At 47.2% G+C, this 16,450-nt stretch overlaps 1 protein-coding gene across 7 annotated transcripts in view; it reads right to left on the reverse strand.

Annotated features, from left to right (window-relative positions):
- Positions 1–16,450, reverse strand: part of KIF21B (kinesin family member 21B) — a 71,155-nt gene that overhangs the window by 3,609 nt on the left and 51,096 nt on the right. For 3 of the 7 annotated variants that reach the window (XR_015951062.1, XM_060276997.2, XM_060276998.2), the window contains exons 21-34: positions 15,402–15,503; positions 14,962–15,127; positions 14,720–14,780; positions 14,317–14,374; positions 13,157–13,362; positions 12,149–12,223; positions 11,878–11,991; positions 10,584–10,622; positions 7,019–7,155; positions 6,043–6,223; positions 5,115–5,279; positions 4,753–4,870; positions 4,040–4,210; positions 1,755–1,954 (exon numbers count right to left, since the gene is read on the reverse strand). Coding sequence is in view for 5 of the 7 variants with exons in the window: in XM_060276997.2 (XP_060132980.1) it covers positions 1,755–1,954; positions 4,040–4,210; positions 4,753–4,870; positions 5,115–5,279; positions 6,043–6,223; positions 7,019–7,155; positions 10,584–10,622; positions 11,878–11,991; positions 12,149–12,223; positions 13,157–13,362; positions 14,317–14,374; positions 14,720–14,780; positions 14,962–15,127; positions 15,402–15,503 (1,793 nt within the window). In the remaining 2 variants the exon portion in view is untranslated. Of the gene's footprint in view, positions 1–907; positions 1,056–1,754; positions 1,955–4,039; positions 4,211–4,752; positions 4,871–5,114; positions 5,280–6,042; positions 6,224–7,018; positions 7,156–10,583; positions 10,623–11,877; positions 11,992–12,148; positions 12,224–13,156; positions 13,363–14,316; positions 14,375–14,719; positions 14,781–14,961; positions 15,128–15,401; positions 15,504–16,450 lie in introns of those variants that run through there. The other 4 variants (XR_015951063.1, XM_060276999.2, XM_060277001.2 and 1 more) reach the window with 2 other exon arrangements.

Raw genomic sequence — 16,450 nt, forward strand, 5'->3', positions numbered from 1 at the left:
GGTGGGAATATGACATTTAGAAAGTCAAGAACAAAACACTGAACAAGCTCAGATAAAGGGGAAACGGAGGTGCAAACCACAGATTACATAAATAACATGCTTGTAAAAAGTGTGCTTAGTAGATAGGTGACTTTTATTTTGAAGGATAAGCAGCCACATGGGCTCACAATCTGGACCACACTACTTAATCTTGGCACTGTGCTGATTTCCCACCCAAAATCCTTCCTCTCCTGCCTCTCACTCTCTTGCAATGCCCAAGGATACCATGAAGGCGCATGGGCTACTCCAGAACAAATGTCCTGTTTAAAACAAGAGAGAAAGAATTCAAACATCTTCACTTACTGCAAAACCAGAATTCAAATTGGGACCTGCCTTGGGGAGTTGTACCCCCCCACCCCCTACACAATCCCCATTGACATTCACACACACAAAACACACACATACACACAATTTTATTTGTATGCCACCTTTCCACAGTTCAAACCATGCTCAAGGTGGCTTACAACATGAAAGGAAATGCGTAACAACAACGTAACAAAATTAGTCATAAACAATAAAGAAAACATTAACAAACACACAATCAAACTGAACAGTTTCCACATAAATCACGCCAACCCTAAAGAGAGGTTAGCTTCATTGATTTCAGTGGGACAGGCTTCCAAGTGAAGCATGCAGCCTTAATAATGCAACCAAGCAGGCATGTCAAGGAGGAAAGTGAGATGGGGTTGTTGTTGTTTTTGCATGCCCACTTTGGAGGTGAACTGGGAAGTAATGTCTCCCTTGGAAAACACCTCCACTTACTGCCCTAAAGGGAAAGAAAAGCAAGTAAGCATTGCATACCGTTAAGAAGCAGCTGAGATCAGCTCGCAGAGAAAGGGGTTAGGGACGAGAAAGAGGGGAAGGGGGAACACAGCAAGAAAAAGTGAGCAGGGGAGTAGAGAAGACAGGAGGAGGGTCAAGGCAGACTGGTAGCACGGCCCTTGATGGCAAGGACGCGTCGTGGAAGGCAGGGGGTGAGCCCAGGCACGTAATTCCATAACTTTACCCGGCAGTCACTGTGGCACATAGAAACAGAGAAGAGAGACAGAGAGAGGAAGAGAGAAAAGGAAAAAAGAAACATGGTCGGAAAAGAGGAGATTAGAGACTCCAAAGGGGAAGAGAGTGAGTGGTGGGGCCTGGGTTGCCCTCCCTGGGGAAGCCCTCTTGCCAAGTCTTTGGCCCTTGCTCTGCCAGAATCTCCATGGGACCGTGATGGGTTACCAAGAGTCCCCGAGGCTCAGTTCAGTTCGCGAATGCTGGGACAAACCAGCTTGTTTTGCCTCAGTTGAGGAGCTATGTCCTTAGGTCCTAATCACTGGCTACTACAGCAAGGCACCCTTTCGTAAGGGGCAGTGCCAGAAATCTACCTTAGGTGCAAACAAGGAAGCACCATGCAGAATCTCGCTGGAGATGTGATGAGGAAGAGGTGAACTAAAGAACCATGAAAAAGCCGTTCCTTGGTCTCAAGGATGCACAGTAAGCAACTCTGGGAGATCCCATGGTGTTGTGATGGACACCACTGCACTATGGCTCTGTGAGCAGGGCAGCCACAGAAGCAATGGCTTCCTCTGGCTCCTCCGTCAACCAGGCACTTGGGCCCGTAACCAGCCCATCTCTGGTGGCACCTCATTTTCTTGAGCAGCTTGACTACACATGATGGGATACAGCGGGCAAAGAATTCATGGTAAAGAGAAGCCCTTGCCCTCAACACTCACCTGGAAGCTGTGAATATGTGCTTAGAATTGGTGCAGATGGCATTGATGGGGCTGTCGTGCCCCTTGATGTCCCCAACGGGGGTGAAGTTATCAACATTCCAGACCTTCACTGTCCCACCACGGCAGGCACTCAGCAGCATGGGCCGGCTAGGCACAAAGGCCAACGCACAAACCCAGTCTTTGTGTGCATTGGGGATTTGCTAGAAACAGGAGTCACAACGAGCTGAGTTAGCAAGGGCCTGTTGCCACACCCCAAAAACTTTTCCACCCACGGATTTCTGAATGAGATGACTTGGGAGTTAAAACAAAGCACAAGGGAGTGGACTAGATACTAAAGAAGAACTGGAATAACACTGCCATTCATTGTAGGTGTTGGTTGTGCCATAAAAATAATGCCACCATGCCATTTATTTGCCCTGAAGGTTATGGCACAGTGGCAGTTAAAACCCAATTGGCCCACACACCAGTCTTGCAAATGCAGGGGAATTATTTCATTGGGCTTGTTCCTAATAATGCAAACAGTCTTAAAATGAGGACACCCAGCTGACACACCTCAGAAACCTGAACAAATGTTTGCAGATCGATATCACCACCTGGAATTGAGGCTAAGTTTGAAATGGGGAACTGGCTATGCAAAAGCAAGGCCACACACTTGAAAACTGTGAACACTGCAGCAATATGGGTTTTCACAAGAGGAGAATTTTGCATGAGCAGGGCCGACCCTTTCCACAGGGATTCCAATCCTTAACTAAGCCAGGACAACTTCCTTCCTTTGGTTCTTATGTGACACATTTGGCAAAGACGGAAGTTACTGGATTGCACACAGAATGGATGCTGGCCTGGCCTTCCCACAGCTCTTGCTAATGGCCACCCATTATAGGACCCACACAGAGGCTTGGAAGATTAGGAGAACATCAGAGGTACTTGTCCTCTATAAGCAGTCTTATCCATTTAACTCTAAAATAGTGCACCAAAGGGCATAGATCAGCAGTGGAATATCTGTGGCCTGCTTGATGTTTTTAGACCCCCAACTCCCATTGGCACCAGTCAGCATGCCCAATTTGTGCTTGTTACCAGTAGTAAACTAGATAACCAAGTCAAGGACCACTAAATAGCTGGAATAATGAATGATACGACACATAGGCAATAAATAAGACCCCCAACAAGACTGTGAGGGCCAATGTTGTTTGACTGCTGAGAAAATATACAATGGAAAAATTATCTTATTAAAGGAAGATAGTAGGATTCTTTTACAACTGTTTCCCCTAATCTGGTAGCCCTAAACATCTGGAGGGCACCAGGTTCTACAAGATACCGCCAGCAAGTCAATGCTCCAAAAATTTGGTCCTTGCTCACTGTCTCTCTAGAACAGGCATCCCCAAACTGCGGCCCTCCAGATGTTTTGGCCTACAACTCCCATGATCCCTAGCTAACAGGACCAGTGGTCAGGGATGATGGGAATTCTAATCTAAAACATCTGGAGGGCCGAAGTTTGGTGGTGCCTGCTCTAGAACAGGCATCCCCAAACTTCGGCCCTCCAGATGTTTTGGACTACAATTCCCATCTTCCCCGATCACTGGTCCTTTTAGCTAGGGATCATGGGAGTTGTAGGCCAAAACATCTGGAGGGCCGCAGTTTGGGGATGCCTGCTCTAGAATAACCACCTTGCTTTTTCCAAGAGGCCTACTGAGCTCAATACAATCATGGCTGGTACACATATGCAGAGGTCATACTTGCTGCAAATAAATTTAATGTGTATGGGGTATGTGCATCTAAAATTTCCACTGACTTCATGGTCCGCCCCCTTCAGGGATGTCAGCATGGGGCCCAGGGGCGTAGGAAGGGGGAGGCCGCCCCAGTACCACTCCGGGAGGGGTGACAAGATGGTCCCTGCCGTCCCCCAGCTGTAGAGCGACCAAGGGCACATGCAGTCTGTATGGGCGTCGCTTGTGCACTGTCCATACGGGCTGCCGAGCATGTGCAGTCCGTACAGGATGCCGCTCACGCAGCAGCCTGTATGGTCGCCATGCGAGAGGCGTCTGTACAGGCTGCCACACATGCACACTCCGTACGGGATGCCGCACATGCGCAGTCCGTATGGGCTGTGCCGCCCCGGGTGCCAGAGAGGGTTCCTCCGCCACTGATGGGGCCTTCTTACCCCTGCACTACAGGAGGAATTTATGCACCAACTGTATATTGACACCCTCAGCACAATTCACACCACACAAATGGTATACCGCCTCTCTCTTTGAAAACCCAGCATCCTTCCCTCTCATCCTTCATACCTGGATGAGCTCCTGCTGGTCCAGGTCCCATTTCTTGATGCCATTGTCCCTGGAGCCGCTGAAGAGAACATCTCCCTGAATAGCTAGGCACTCAATGCCATCATAATGTGGGGGTTCAAAGTTGTGAGTGGGGCCGATGTTCCCAACAACGCCTTCTGCAATCTCGAACATCTGTGAAATGAGAAGTTGCAAAATAAGAACCCACAGCCGAGGTTAAACTTGCAGTTAACCCTGGGCTCAGTGTCCCCTGCCTTCAGAAAAGTAGGCATTGTGCTAGATAGTCCTATAGCTTTCCCTGCTCCAGAGTTACTCTTAAAAATAAGGGAATGGATTCAACCAATGAGTCTTGCTAGTGGAAGGCTGTGCAATGACTTCTACTGGTGAAACAGGGCTTTTCTCCCCCTTCTCTGCCCATGCACCCCACCCAATTGACTTGATTGGGGAGAATAGCCCCCAGAATGGCATATGGTGGGAGGAGAGGAGGACTCATTCCCTCTAGCAAGCTGAAATCCTTGCACTGATGGAACAACTGACATAGTGCTACTCTGAACAAAATGTCTGGAAATTGAAGTATGTATTAGGGGGGGAAGGGGGTTAGCCTTGAGTATTTTGTAAAGACAGGAGACACAGACAGTTGGGCTGCCAAAGAGGGGAGGGGACTAAGGATGCTTTCAACAGTGCACTCAGCAAAACGTAATTATTATGTCCAATACCTTGACATAGTGATCTTTAGATCCTGTGATGACCAGGTCATGGTTGCTTGCAGTCCTGTTCACCGTGAGACACATCACTGGTCCAATATGGCCTGTCAGCTTCCCAATGGGTTGCAACCTAGTCAAAAAAGCGGAAAAGGTAGTGTTGAGAAATTAACAGCAGGAAGACTCACCCCTAGGCTAAATGCTTCCCAAGTAATGCCCAAATACTAAATGTATTCATAAATGGGTTCAGTTCCAAGTGCTTCAGTTTGGGTAATTGAGAAGTTTAGGTCATGGCAACAGTCTCTTGCCATTCTCTTCTGGGCATTTTTGCAGATTTCCAAACAGTTTGGAATTGTAGGCAGTTCGCCCCCTCTCACCTGTTTAGCTCCCAGATGCGGACAGAATTGCCAGTGGCTGCATAGAGCATGGTGCCTGTGGGGTTAAGTGCAATCTGGTTGATCTGGTGCTCTCCTTGCACGCTGGTGACAGTGCGGGTGGAGGTCCCAGCACAGGCATCCCCGGCAATCACCTGGCCTGATGAACTAATAGAGGGAGAGAAAGAGAATTGAAGGGGAGTCTCACAGAAGCAGGAATGGAGTTCATCTGCAGGGCAAGAAGGAGACTGCAGATTTGCCTTTGCCTTTTGGAGGAGGCTACTCAGACAAAAGCAGCTCCAAAATAAAGAGCTAGAAAGGGTTCAACTCCATGAGGGCCAGGAACAGCAATATGTTTTCAAACCCACAGATCGCCTGGAAGGAATTATTCCTCAGAGGAACAGTTCTAGCAGATTGAAAGGAGAGCCTACTGAGGGTTTGTCACAGGATTAGACCTGGTGTGCCATTTTTCATTCTTAAGAATAGTCAGTGCAGGAGCTCCTTGATTGGGACAGTCCTGATGTGACTTTGCTATGTTCGTCCTTGCACATAGGACTAAGCATGAGACAAATGACATGCATAATTTGGCCTGTAGATGTTGGAGGAAGAAAGTTTGGTGGGTAGAGAGATGGCGCTGTGTCAAGGCAAAGGAGCTGTGCCTTGTGGAGCATTGCATATCACTGCAAAACAGGACATAGCAAGCAGGTGAGGAGCACCTGCATATACAATGCTATCCAAACATCAGCAATCAGAAGCAGCTTGTGGGATCTCACTGTTCTTATGCCGCAATGGATGATTTGGTACAACGTTGTGTGACCATGGAGAGCAATGGCTTATGCTCTTAAACCCCACTTCGTTAAACCTTACAAGGCCACAAAGGAAGCTTCGAAAAACTCAAAAGAAGCAAAACAGAAAGCTGCCAAGTACTTACGTGAGGGTGCGAATACACTTTGCAGAATCCCGGATGTCCCACACTTTGATGTAAGAGGTAGAGACTGTGAACACCAGGCCAGAGTGGTTACTGTACTTTATGGAAACCACATTGTTTGGGTGGCCTTTCAAGGAGGCAATTTCCTGGCCAGTTACCAAGTTCCACATTTTGCAACTCCGATCTTTGGAAAGAAGAGAGAACTTCAGTTGTGCCAGCAGTGCCCTAGTTTCCCATCTGAGAGCAGAAACCCCCACTCTCTCCTAAGCAACAACATATTTCTTCAGTGATTCTAAAATGTGACTAATATTTTAAAATGTGAACATACAGCAGATAAGATGGAAAGCAGCCGGTTTTAATACAAATTTGAAAGGTTCAGCAGTTGCAGAAGTTTTTCCCCCCTGGGGACAGCCATTGTCTTTATAGACATCCTTAACTTTTTTGCCACCCACTGCATTTATTGGAAAGAGACATGACACTTGTTATGCCCATGTTTGTGAGCAGGCACAGACATGCTTGACTTGCCACAGAAAATAGTGGGAGTGTAATATATCTAGAGGGCACTTGTCACATGATATACCATATAGATGGAGCCTGCTCAAAACTGTCTCCATGCAGCGGCTACTCCACATGCACTTTAATGTCACTGCTTGCAGGGGCAGGGAGAATGGCTGTCCCAATTGCAGCCATGGGGGCAGCTTTGTTCAGTCAACCATGTCCCTGGGGTGATGCAGCTACAACATGACACAGAGTCCTTCAAACAGAGGTAGTGGGGCAGGGGGGAAGGTTGCTGGGCAACTTGCTTCAGCAGCAAAAGGTAATAGTATACTTATTCTTCCACCATCCCTGAAAATGCTTAATTTTTCACCATTTCTGAACACTGCTGGAAAAGCTCCAATCAGAACTTCTGGCCCACTGTTCATTCACGCCAGGCTTAAGCCACCAAAAGCAGCTCCTACCCCCTCTCTCAAACACACACCTTTGGATCCAGAGAACAACAATTCATCTGTAGCATCCAGGCACAGGACAGGCTTGGTGTGTCCTTCTGCCACAGAGATGCATTGCAGTGGAGCTGTCCGGGCACTCCTGGACCCTCCCACAGGGTTGATAATGCCCCTTGCATGGGAGAAAAAGAGAAATGCTTTGAGAGACGGTTCCTGCAGCTGCAGCAATCAGGCATCCTTAGAGTAACCTCTCATGCACCTGGGAATCACACTGCTCAGGAGACACTGGCGTGCCAGAAGGACCAGACCCACATTAAGCTTAAAAAAAAGAAGGTGGGGGAGCGACAGGCAGGCAAGCACATGCAGAATCAAGCTGAAGAGTATGTCACAAAGTTCTGGTCAGAAACATATTCAAGTTACAGGAAGGGTGAGATGCTCCATCATTGGTTATATACTGGTGTCAGTATTATGATGAAAGCTGATCCACTCAAATGCTCTTCAAATGTTTTCTCCCCAAGAGGCAAAATCGGTAAGAGCAGGGCTACAGGACACATGCTCAGGCCTCTTTCCGAGCACAATTCAAAGTGCTGGTGCTGACCATTAAAGCCTTAAACAGCCTTGGCCCTGTATACCTCAGATGTCGAGGAATTAAACAGTGATTTGACTTTTAGAAGACATCTGAAGGCCGCCCTGTATCAGGAAGTTTTTAATGCTTGATGTTTAATTGTGTTTTTATATTATGTTGGAAGCTGCCCATAGTAGGTGGGGTGTAAATAAACTATTTGTTGTTGTTATATTAAAGCCAACTAATGTTTTGTGTATTGATAGAAGTTCTTAATGGAATTGAAAACTGCAATGCACAGCCTTGAGCGCCAGAATGTGTGTATTTACATACAGGCTCTCCTCTAGCTTTGAATGGGAACATAGGAAGCTGATTTATGTTATTAATCCATCCAGCTCAGAACACTGACTGAAGGTGCTTCACCAGAGTTTCAGGCAGGAGTATTTGCCAGCTTCACCTGGAGGTATCATTGAACATGGAACCTGATGCATGGAGGGGCAGCCCCTTCCCCATCAACAGCTCCAAGTTACTGCATTTGCTGCTTTGTTTCTGAAAGATTATTCCAAATTTCAGCCTCCAGCTTTCTTTGTGCAAGATCAAGGTGCAATGTAACTAATATAGTTTTGTTATTGCATGCCAAGAGAGGCACTGGCCCTTTGTAAGTAACAAAAATCTCCTTTATTTTTTGCTCTGAAATGAACACATGGGTCAAATGATTGCAATTATTTTAATAATCCACTTGGTCCCCTCTAGCATCATGTCATGTTGTTCTAGACCTATAAACTTTGTAACTTTGACAACTCAAACCCCGCTTCTCCAGAATGTCTCCATCTGAGTCGGGCATGAAATCAGTGCACCACCTTGTGGTCAACATGGAGAGACTTCAAACCTTCCCAGCAACAAGCTTTGTAACAGCTCTGAAAGTTGGCAGCAGTTTCTTATTTGAATACATGGGGTCACCAAGACACATGAAGTATATAAAAAAGGAATGGAGCCCCCTCCCCCCAAAATAAATCACATAACAGTGAGCTAGAGGCTTGAGCACATCTGTCAGGGGGAGCCTCCCCCCGTCATCCTGACCCGCACTTCGCCCAGCGATAGTACGAGCAGTGAGTCAGGAGAAGGGAATGAGGAATGGAGTAGAATGGAGGGAGGGCTCAGTGAGGCGTCTGAGCCCTGGCTATGCTCTGGGGAACAGAGCGGGCAGGAGGGGCTCAGAGATGCTTCAGAGCCTTGGCACCGCTCTGGTCGAGGGACAGCAAATGAGGAGTTCAGCGAGACCTCTCCTTCTGGCGCCTGAATTGAGGCGCACACCCACACATAGGGCTAAGGGGCGGCGTTTCGGGGTGCCCAGGCTTTTATGCTGGCCCCGAAGCAGACGGGAGCCATTGCCGGATTCTGAAAGTGACTAGATGGTCATGTTTTCTGCTATCTCTGCACTGTAAATAGTATGCACAATAAAACTCTTAAAGACAGTGCGGACTGGAGCGTCTTTACTCGAGAGTAGCTGCAACAACCCCCTGACAACATCACACAAAACTTTTCTCCTAGATAAAAGTTGAGAGGTGGTGGTGTACAATACTATTAAAATACATATCAAATATAGAAATGTAATGCAGTGAAAAAGTAGGGCAGAATCAAAGTGATAATATACTGAGACCAAGCTCCAGCCTGGGAGTACAAGTGAGTTTTAAAAAGATGCCTGATCAGCATCGATAGGGGCACTCACCTAAACTTGGAGGGAAAGTGGTTCTATAATAAGGGTGCCACTGCGGAAAAGGCCCTCCCGTTCTAATGGGCACTACCTGTACTTCAAAAGGCTGCAGCACAACCTCATCAGACAATTGTACTGATTATGCAGGGTAGCCTTTGCTGGGGCTGAAGGGAGTGGTAGCCCTAAACACCAGGAGGACCCTAGTTTGGCAAAGGCTGGTGGTAGGTCAATAGGGAGAAAAGGTGATTCCTCGGGTATTCTAGTCCCAAGTTGTTCACGGATTTATGAGTCATGCTAAAATCTTAAACTTGGTCCAGTAGTTTATTGCCATTTTCAAAAAGTACGTACTCTTAGTTATTAGGACAGAAATAAACATGACAGATTACATTTCTCTTACACATGTGCACCCCCCCCCATCTTCAGTGGGGTTGGCTAATGTCTTGAAAGTTTATTTTACACCCAGGAATAAGGGAAAGGCATTGCCGCTTGCTGGAGTATCGCTTTAACACGAAATCCAGTGACCAGGATCAGCATTCAGGACCTCCCAAGTATTCCCAGTATGAGGCTGGACTCCATTATGCAAATTTAAAAACTACCACCCACCCATTTTAGCAACTATGGCAAAAACAACTCTCCCTGGATAAAAAGAAAACAGGGGCTGGACTTCTGGGCTGTAGTGGCAGATGGGAAAGTCATGGGGTGCTCCAATAGGCTTCATGGGAACAGGACTGCCAAGAAGTGGAGGCAAATGGGAAGTGCGGGGGAGGCAGGGAGATCTGCCTGAAGGACATGGGAATGTTCTCAACTCAAATGACTCCAAGACCCTGAGCCTGAAGGGGAGCTGCCTGGACGTTTTCCGATATTCTTTCCACCATGAGGACTAGAAACTACTCAAAAGCCACATTCATGAAATCATGGCGCAATGACGACGCATGCAAATGGTTAGCTCCTAAATCCTAGTTACAGGCATGCACTACCTGCAAGTGTGTGCTTGGTCCATTCCAAACAAAAACATTCCACAGGCCGGGGGAAAGAGACTTGAGATTTTCAGATACATGTGCGTGTTGGTGGATTAACCGCATGATGTGTCCTAGTTAAGCATGCTGAGTGGGGGGTGAACCCTACTGTTTCAGTTAACATAGGAAGGGGTCCCAATGGAACACTAATCAGCTGGGAAGGCAAATCTACCAGCAAGTAGAAGCAGCACAAGGAAAGAAACACCTCACCGGGTTCAGTTACAAGCAGGTTTCAAATGCAGGGAGGGGAAAAGAATGAGAAAAGAGGAAAGCAAGAAGAGTTATATAATAAATAGTAAGTTTTATACCTCAGCACCTCCGAGACAGAGGAGTCACTGTCATCAGACCTAGGGACAGAAAATTAGCAGGATTACGGGTAATTAAAACCAGGAGAAGGAAAAGCAGCAGCATAGTCAGAAAAGGAAGGGTTGTTATTGCATCCAAGCTAGCAGGGCGGGCAGACATAGGAGAGCAGACCACAGACAGAAGGAATCAGGAACGGGGTGGGTGGGTGCGCAGCAGAAACCATCATGAGTTTTTAACTAGGTGCTTCACCACACACTTGCAAGCCTGTCATCGCAGTCATAAAGCTGAGAGCTTGGATTAAGAACAAAAAGGAAGTGGAGATTCTCAGGATGCTGAGAAATTGTGCATGTGTGGTTCTTCTGCAAAAGAAGGGAATGTGCACACAACTGGGAATGCCTGCCCAAGGCTCCTACACAGCTACGGGTGGGCCAGCTTCTGAGAACGTTGGCAGTGACTCCCATGCCACCTCCAAATGGGAATATGGACCCAGTTGGTCACAGAGGTCACTCTACTGCCAGCTTAGCCCCAAGAGGTTCCTTTATTCCTTTATTTATTGGGCTGCTGTTCTGTGTTTTGAAAATTCAACATCATCCCTGTGTCCTTGAAGATCAAGGCAGCCCATGTTAGAGGAATCCCATTGTGTTACCTGAAGCTCTGTCAATGCTGCCACCAGCTGTTGTTCAGGAGGCTTGTGGAACACACTCCAGAAAAGGGGGGGGGGCAAAGCTGACATGCTGGCATTTAGAAGGCAGGACTCACATAACCTTGTTTTCCAATATCTTTCCAATATGAAGCAATATCTGGAAGGCTTAACTTATACCTGTGTTGGAAAAAGCATACCAATCCCTCCCACACACTAAAACAGAGGTTTATAAAGGGGCACCAGAGCAGATGGCCCCTATAGGCTGAAGACAGGGTTGGAAAGAGATTCATAACTGCTACCCATAACATATGGGGAGAATAGGGTGCTTTTGAGCTTAAATCCCCGACTCAGGTACTTGGCCGCAAAGACCAAGGACTTTGATTCACATGCCTCCACAACAGAGTATAAGAGGCTCCCTGAACGATTTGGCAGGTTTCACAGTAATTGCACCTAAGTGTCTAGGTGGCAGAAGCATGGTGCTAATTCCAGTGCAAATAGGGCCCAAACCTGGAAGTCAAAGAAAAACATGCCATTCTTGGTGCTGGGTAGAGTGGGACATAAGGGGAAGATATCCCTGGCACTGCCAGTTTATCCATTCTGCTGTCACCTTCTGTGGGGATACAAGTTTCCCCAAGTTCCGCAGGCGGCCTTACTTGTCTAGTGCTGAGCCCTGGCTCTGGTTGCTGGTGAGGCGAGAGAAAACATTCCGGTCATTGCGTGGCCTGCTGGGAGGGGATGACGGAGGAGTGAATCCAACGTCTGGGTTCCTAGGCAAGAAAGAGAGAAGTAGTGGTTTCCACTAATTAGAGAACTGTAATCTTGCAGCACTGTTAGATCCTGCATCACACAACAATTCATTTTCTGCATTATGAGCAAAGTGTAAGAACTGCTGCCAATTGCACTCACGCACACACACACACTCACCTGATAGGCTGGCCCCGGTCATATGACTTCCTCCTGGTGAGGGGTGATGTGTCTGCGCCACGGGACTGTCTAGGGCTAGATGAGAGGGAGCCATGGTTAGTAACTACCATATCCAAAGTTGGGCTCCCTCAGCTTTGAAGGAGACTGGGAGGAGCAAAGCCTTGTCCAGCTGGTTCTCAGAGCAGATTCTAATATTTTCCAGGGCACACAGAACAGTCCTGCATCACATGCAGGGAATTCCTTCTTTGAAAGCTCCTCTACATCAGAATCTCCTTGCAGGTGCCAAGCGACACAACAGGGAGGCTAGGATAAAAACATTCTTACTGCATGTGCCAGCTGCGTGTGTGTGTGCAGAGATTTTGATGTAGGAGCACATTCTGGGACACGTTTCTCTACATGCATTACAAGATGATACACTTCTTGGGAGGGCTGTACCAAGTGAGTTTCCATAAGGTCTGAAATCGCCCTCATTCTGGGGACTGGGAGGACTATTTCAATTTTCAGCACTCTTGGTGTCCACAGGAGCAGCCTGCCCTGGTTCCTGCCTGGCTGGTGGTGGGTTGTAAAGGCTATGCAGTTCACACCATCTAGGTTTGTCCACCCACAGCATCTGGGGGAAAGGGGAGGCGGGTGTCCCTGCCTTTTGAGTCTTTCTTGCTGTTCACTATGGTTTGTAAACCAGGAGTACTTGAAGCTGCCAGTTTATAGGTCTGGGGAGAGGACTTGGGGAACAGTTTCACAAGAATGAGGGATCTGATGTCGCCTGTGTCGCGGCTACTCCCCACGGAAGACTGTGGCAGCAAAGAGAGAAACTGACTCTGACCCCAGAACAATGCATGGCTTTCTGTTCTTTCCTTGGTTGCTCTCCCTTTGCCCACCAACTCTTCACAATCAAGTAGAGCAGAAATCATGGCAGAAATCCAACTGCCCAAAGCCAGCAGTCACCTACACCACAGTTTTCCCAACAGGATCCATACACAGATCACCAACTACGCTACCATGGCTTACAATGTACTCCCTCGGATGGGCAAGCTGATGGTGCGGGAGACCTTCTCCTTGTAGTAAGGATCACGGATGGAGAAGCCAATCCCATCCTCTTTGATCTCCATGAGGGATGCCAACGACTTGGTGATGTTCTTGGTGGAGATGTCCAGTGTGGGCCCTAGACACTCTGCAGACACAGCTTTCATCTGGCCAGACAGCTTGGGCTCCCCCTAAAACAAAGCCCCAGAAAACACAAAGCAAACTAAGGAGCAGCAGATGGCAGGGCAACACGGGAGCTGTTCCCCAGTTGCCACTGTAGGTGGTGCTCAAATTCAGCCTGGGAAGGCTAGCATTTCTTGGTCACCTCTATCTCAGAAACCCCTGCAAATATCCCAAGCAGTTTTCCAAGACCTTCCCACTTCATTCTGAACTTAACATGGACAACAACAGAATGCACCACCTACCACTGCGCATCAATTGCTGGTCGTTCAGAAGAGCCCTAATGAAGTTCCTGTGCCCCCCACCCCCTCCATCCCACTAGAATTCAAGTAGGCCAGTCTGGGGCCAATTGTTTTCTCTGGATAAAAGGCTTATTCAACAGAGCCATGGCTAGGACAGACAGAGACATAACACACATCAGTCCAGGGCTTTGTTTTAATTTCATTGCCGATTCACTGGAGGAGGGCCAAAGCTTAAGAATCACCATCTGGATGTACAGCACCACGGCTAGCTGCCAAAATGCAGTACAAATATCTTAACTTGGCCTCAGTGAAGTGTAGGGAAGATAAAAAAAATGGTGCATATATAGGGCTCCCCACTATTTGGAAAGCTACAAAATAAGAATGTGGCAATGAAAAAAAGTGACATGTTCTGCTTTAAAAACAAACATATAAACAAATATAGGCAAACATAAATCTGACCACATGGGGCACCTTCAGCAAGAAAAAGCATTTCTGTACAAAAATGACCAGGATATCCTACAGTGTTGTTAACATTCCCCTGTCACTGACCATTGTTTAGGCTGGTGAAAATCTTAAACTCCTTCCTGGCTATTTGAAGTTTTTGTTGGTTTTGGATGGCTCTGCTGACCATCTTTCCTGGGAATTTCCATAATGAAAATGTATAACAACAACAAGAAGAAGAAGAATTGGAAGTGTTTGCCAGACTCAAACTTTCAAACTTACCCTGCACTTGAAGTCATCCTGACTGGCAGAGCCCTTCATGGAGAAAGACTGGGAAAAGCTGCAGGGACACAGGGAGAGTTTTGTGCACACATATTTTCAGTAAGAACTACAGAGGTGCAAACTAACTAAGAGACTCTCCATCCCAGCAGAGCTTCAGTCCTTAACTCAGGAGCCCACTTCATTCTTGCACCACAGGTTTTCTAGCTTAATTCTGGAATTTTACAGAAAAGAACCATGTTGGGGGTTCTTTCATACTCAAAGCTGACTTTGAAGGGTGGCAACATTGGTGAACATGTGGAATTTACACTCCGCCCACCTTTTAAAGGCCACCACAGTCTAGAGGGAAAAACAGGTAGAAAATGCTCAACCTGTGCCCTGTGGTCTTTCTCGGTGCACAACTTACCTCCCCTCTGAGGCCAAGCTGAATTCAGAGACTTCTTCATCTGTGCTGGCATAGCCATTCTCTGTGCAAAAGGATAAAACAAAATGCACCCATTAGCACATGGGTACTTAGCTCTGGTGCTGGACCAAAACATACTCCTGCCTCCCTCTGACCCAGGCCATGAATGAGGGTAAGCAAAAAAGAGGATTTCTAAATGAACACGATTCTATCTCAAAGAAGAAAAAGCTATTCCAAACTCCCACCTTGCTGCACGTTGTGGATGAGCGCCTGTAGTTCAGGGTGGGATTCTGCCTTTTCCCGCAAGGCATCCAGGATGTGGTGGTTCTGAGAGGAGCCAGTCACATCCGTTTGTCTCAAGCGGCCTTCCAGCAGGCGGATCTGTGCGTCCTTCTGGGCTACCTGCAGGCTCTGTTTTGCAAAGATTGGAGAATTAGGCACAAGCTCAGCGGCAGCTTTCCCACTTGTGGAATGCCCTCCTTAGCTAAACACACCTGTCTCCCTCACTCCATTCTAAAGCAAAACTATTCAAAGAAGTTCATTAACCTTGTCCATCAGGACTGATTGGTCTACTTGGGGTCTTTGAACAGACCAACTTGCTACTGAATAGTTGCAAAGCAAGATGTGGCTATCAGATCTCTGGTCCACATGAAAGAGAAAGGCTGCTTTAAAAAAAAAAACTTACCTTGTCTATGGATGCCTTGAGGAAATTGTCCAACAAAAGCCGTGCCTCAGCCAAAGAACAGGAGCTGATCACCACAGAAGTGTCTGTGGAATCCAGTTCTTCCTAGAGACACACAGGAGGAAAACAACAAAATGAGAAAGTCTGGGAAAGGGCAGTTGCAGTTTGCTACCCAAGCCAGCAGTTGGACTGGTTCCTTTGCTAAAGATTTAGCTCCACAGGCTAAGTGGCTTTGCAAGAGACCCATCTAGCAGTTGTGCATAAAAGTAGTAGTCAGTCTCATATTATCAACTTGCTCCAGCCCCTGAACCCAAGTTGTATGCACTACGGAGTGGCCTTCCCCAAATGTGGTGCCTTCCAGATATTTTTGAACTATGACTCCCATCATCACCCCTTACCATTGTGCATGCTGGCCATGGCTGAAGGGCATTGGGAGTCCAAAACACCTGGAGGGCACCAGGCTGTGGAAGCTGTTATAGGCCAATCAGAAGCCTTTGTTTGAGATGTCTACAGACCAGCAAGTTCACTTAGGATGCTGAGACTTTCTCAGAACTCTTCATAACGGATTGATACTATTTTGTTAAGAATTAAAATGTTATAATGTTAGTACCACTGATACAAAACCATTTGTTTGGACTGCTGTTTTCTGCTTTTGAAAAGAACTGATACATGGCCGTTTATTGTGTGTTTGGGGGGGGCATATATTTATGTGGAAAAGGAACATACCAAATAAGAAGGGGGGGGGAGAGAAATAGCAGTTCCTCGGAGCAAATAGCAGAGACCCAGGATTTTCCATACTCTACAAGTAAACTTCCCAGTCTCTGCGTCTTACATTCCCCCAGCCCACCCCTTTTAAGGAAGCAGTAACACACTGAAACAGCCCACTCAAAACTAAAGAGGCCTGGGAAAATGAAACAAGATTTTAACTCATTAAGGTAAGATCAGAAGACATCAGAAGACATAGTGCTTATTATCTACACAAGAGCTCAGCCAGCTGACCTCAGCTCATCACCAGGCCCAGGTCCAACAGCATTCCACCCTCCCAAACTGCT

The sequence above is a fragment of the Zootoca vivipara genome, chromosome 7, assembly GCF_965207765.1.
Source record: "Zootoca vivipara chromosome 7, rZooViv2.hap1.1, whole genome shotgun sequence".
NCBI lineage: Eukaryota > Metazoa > Chordata > Lepidosauria > Squamata > Lacertidae > Zootoca > Zootoca vivipara.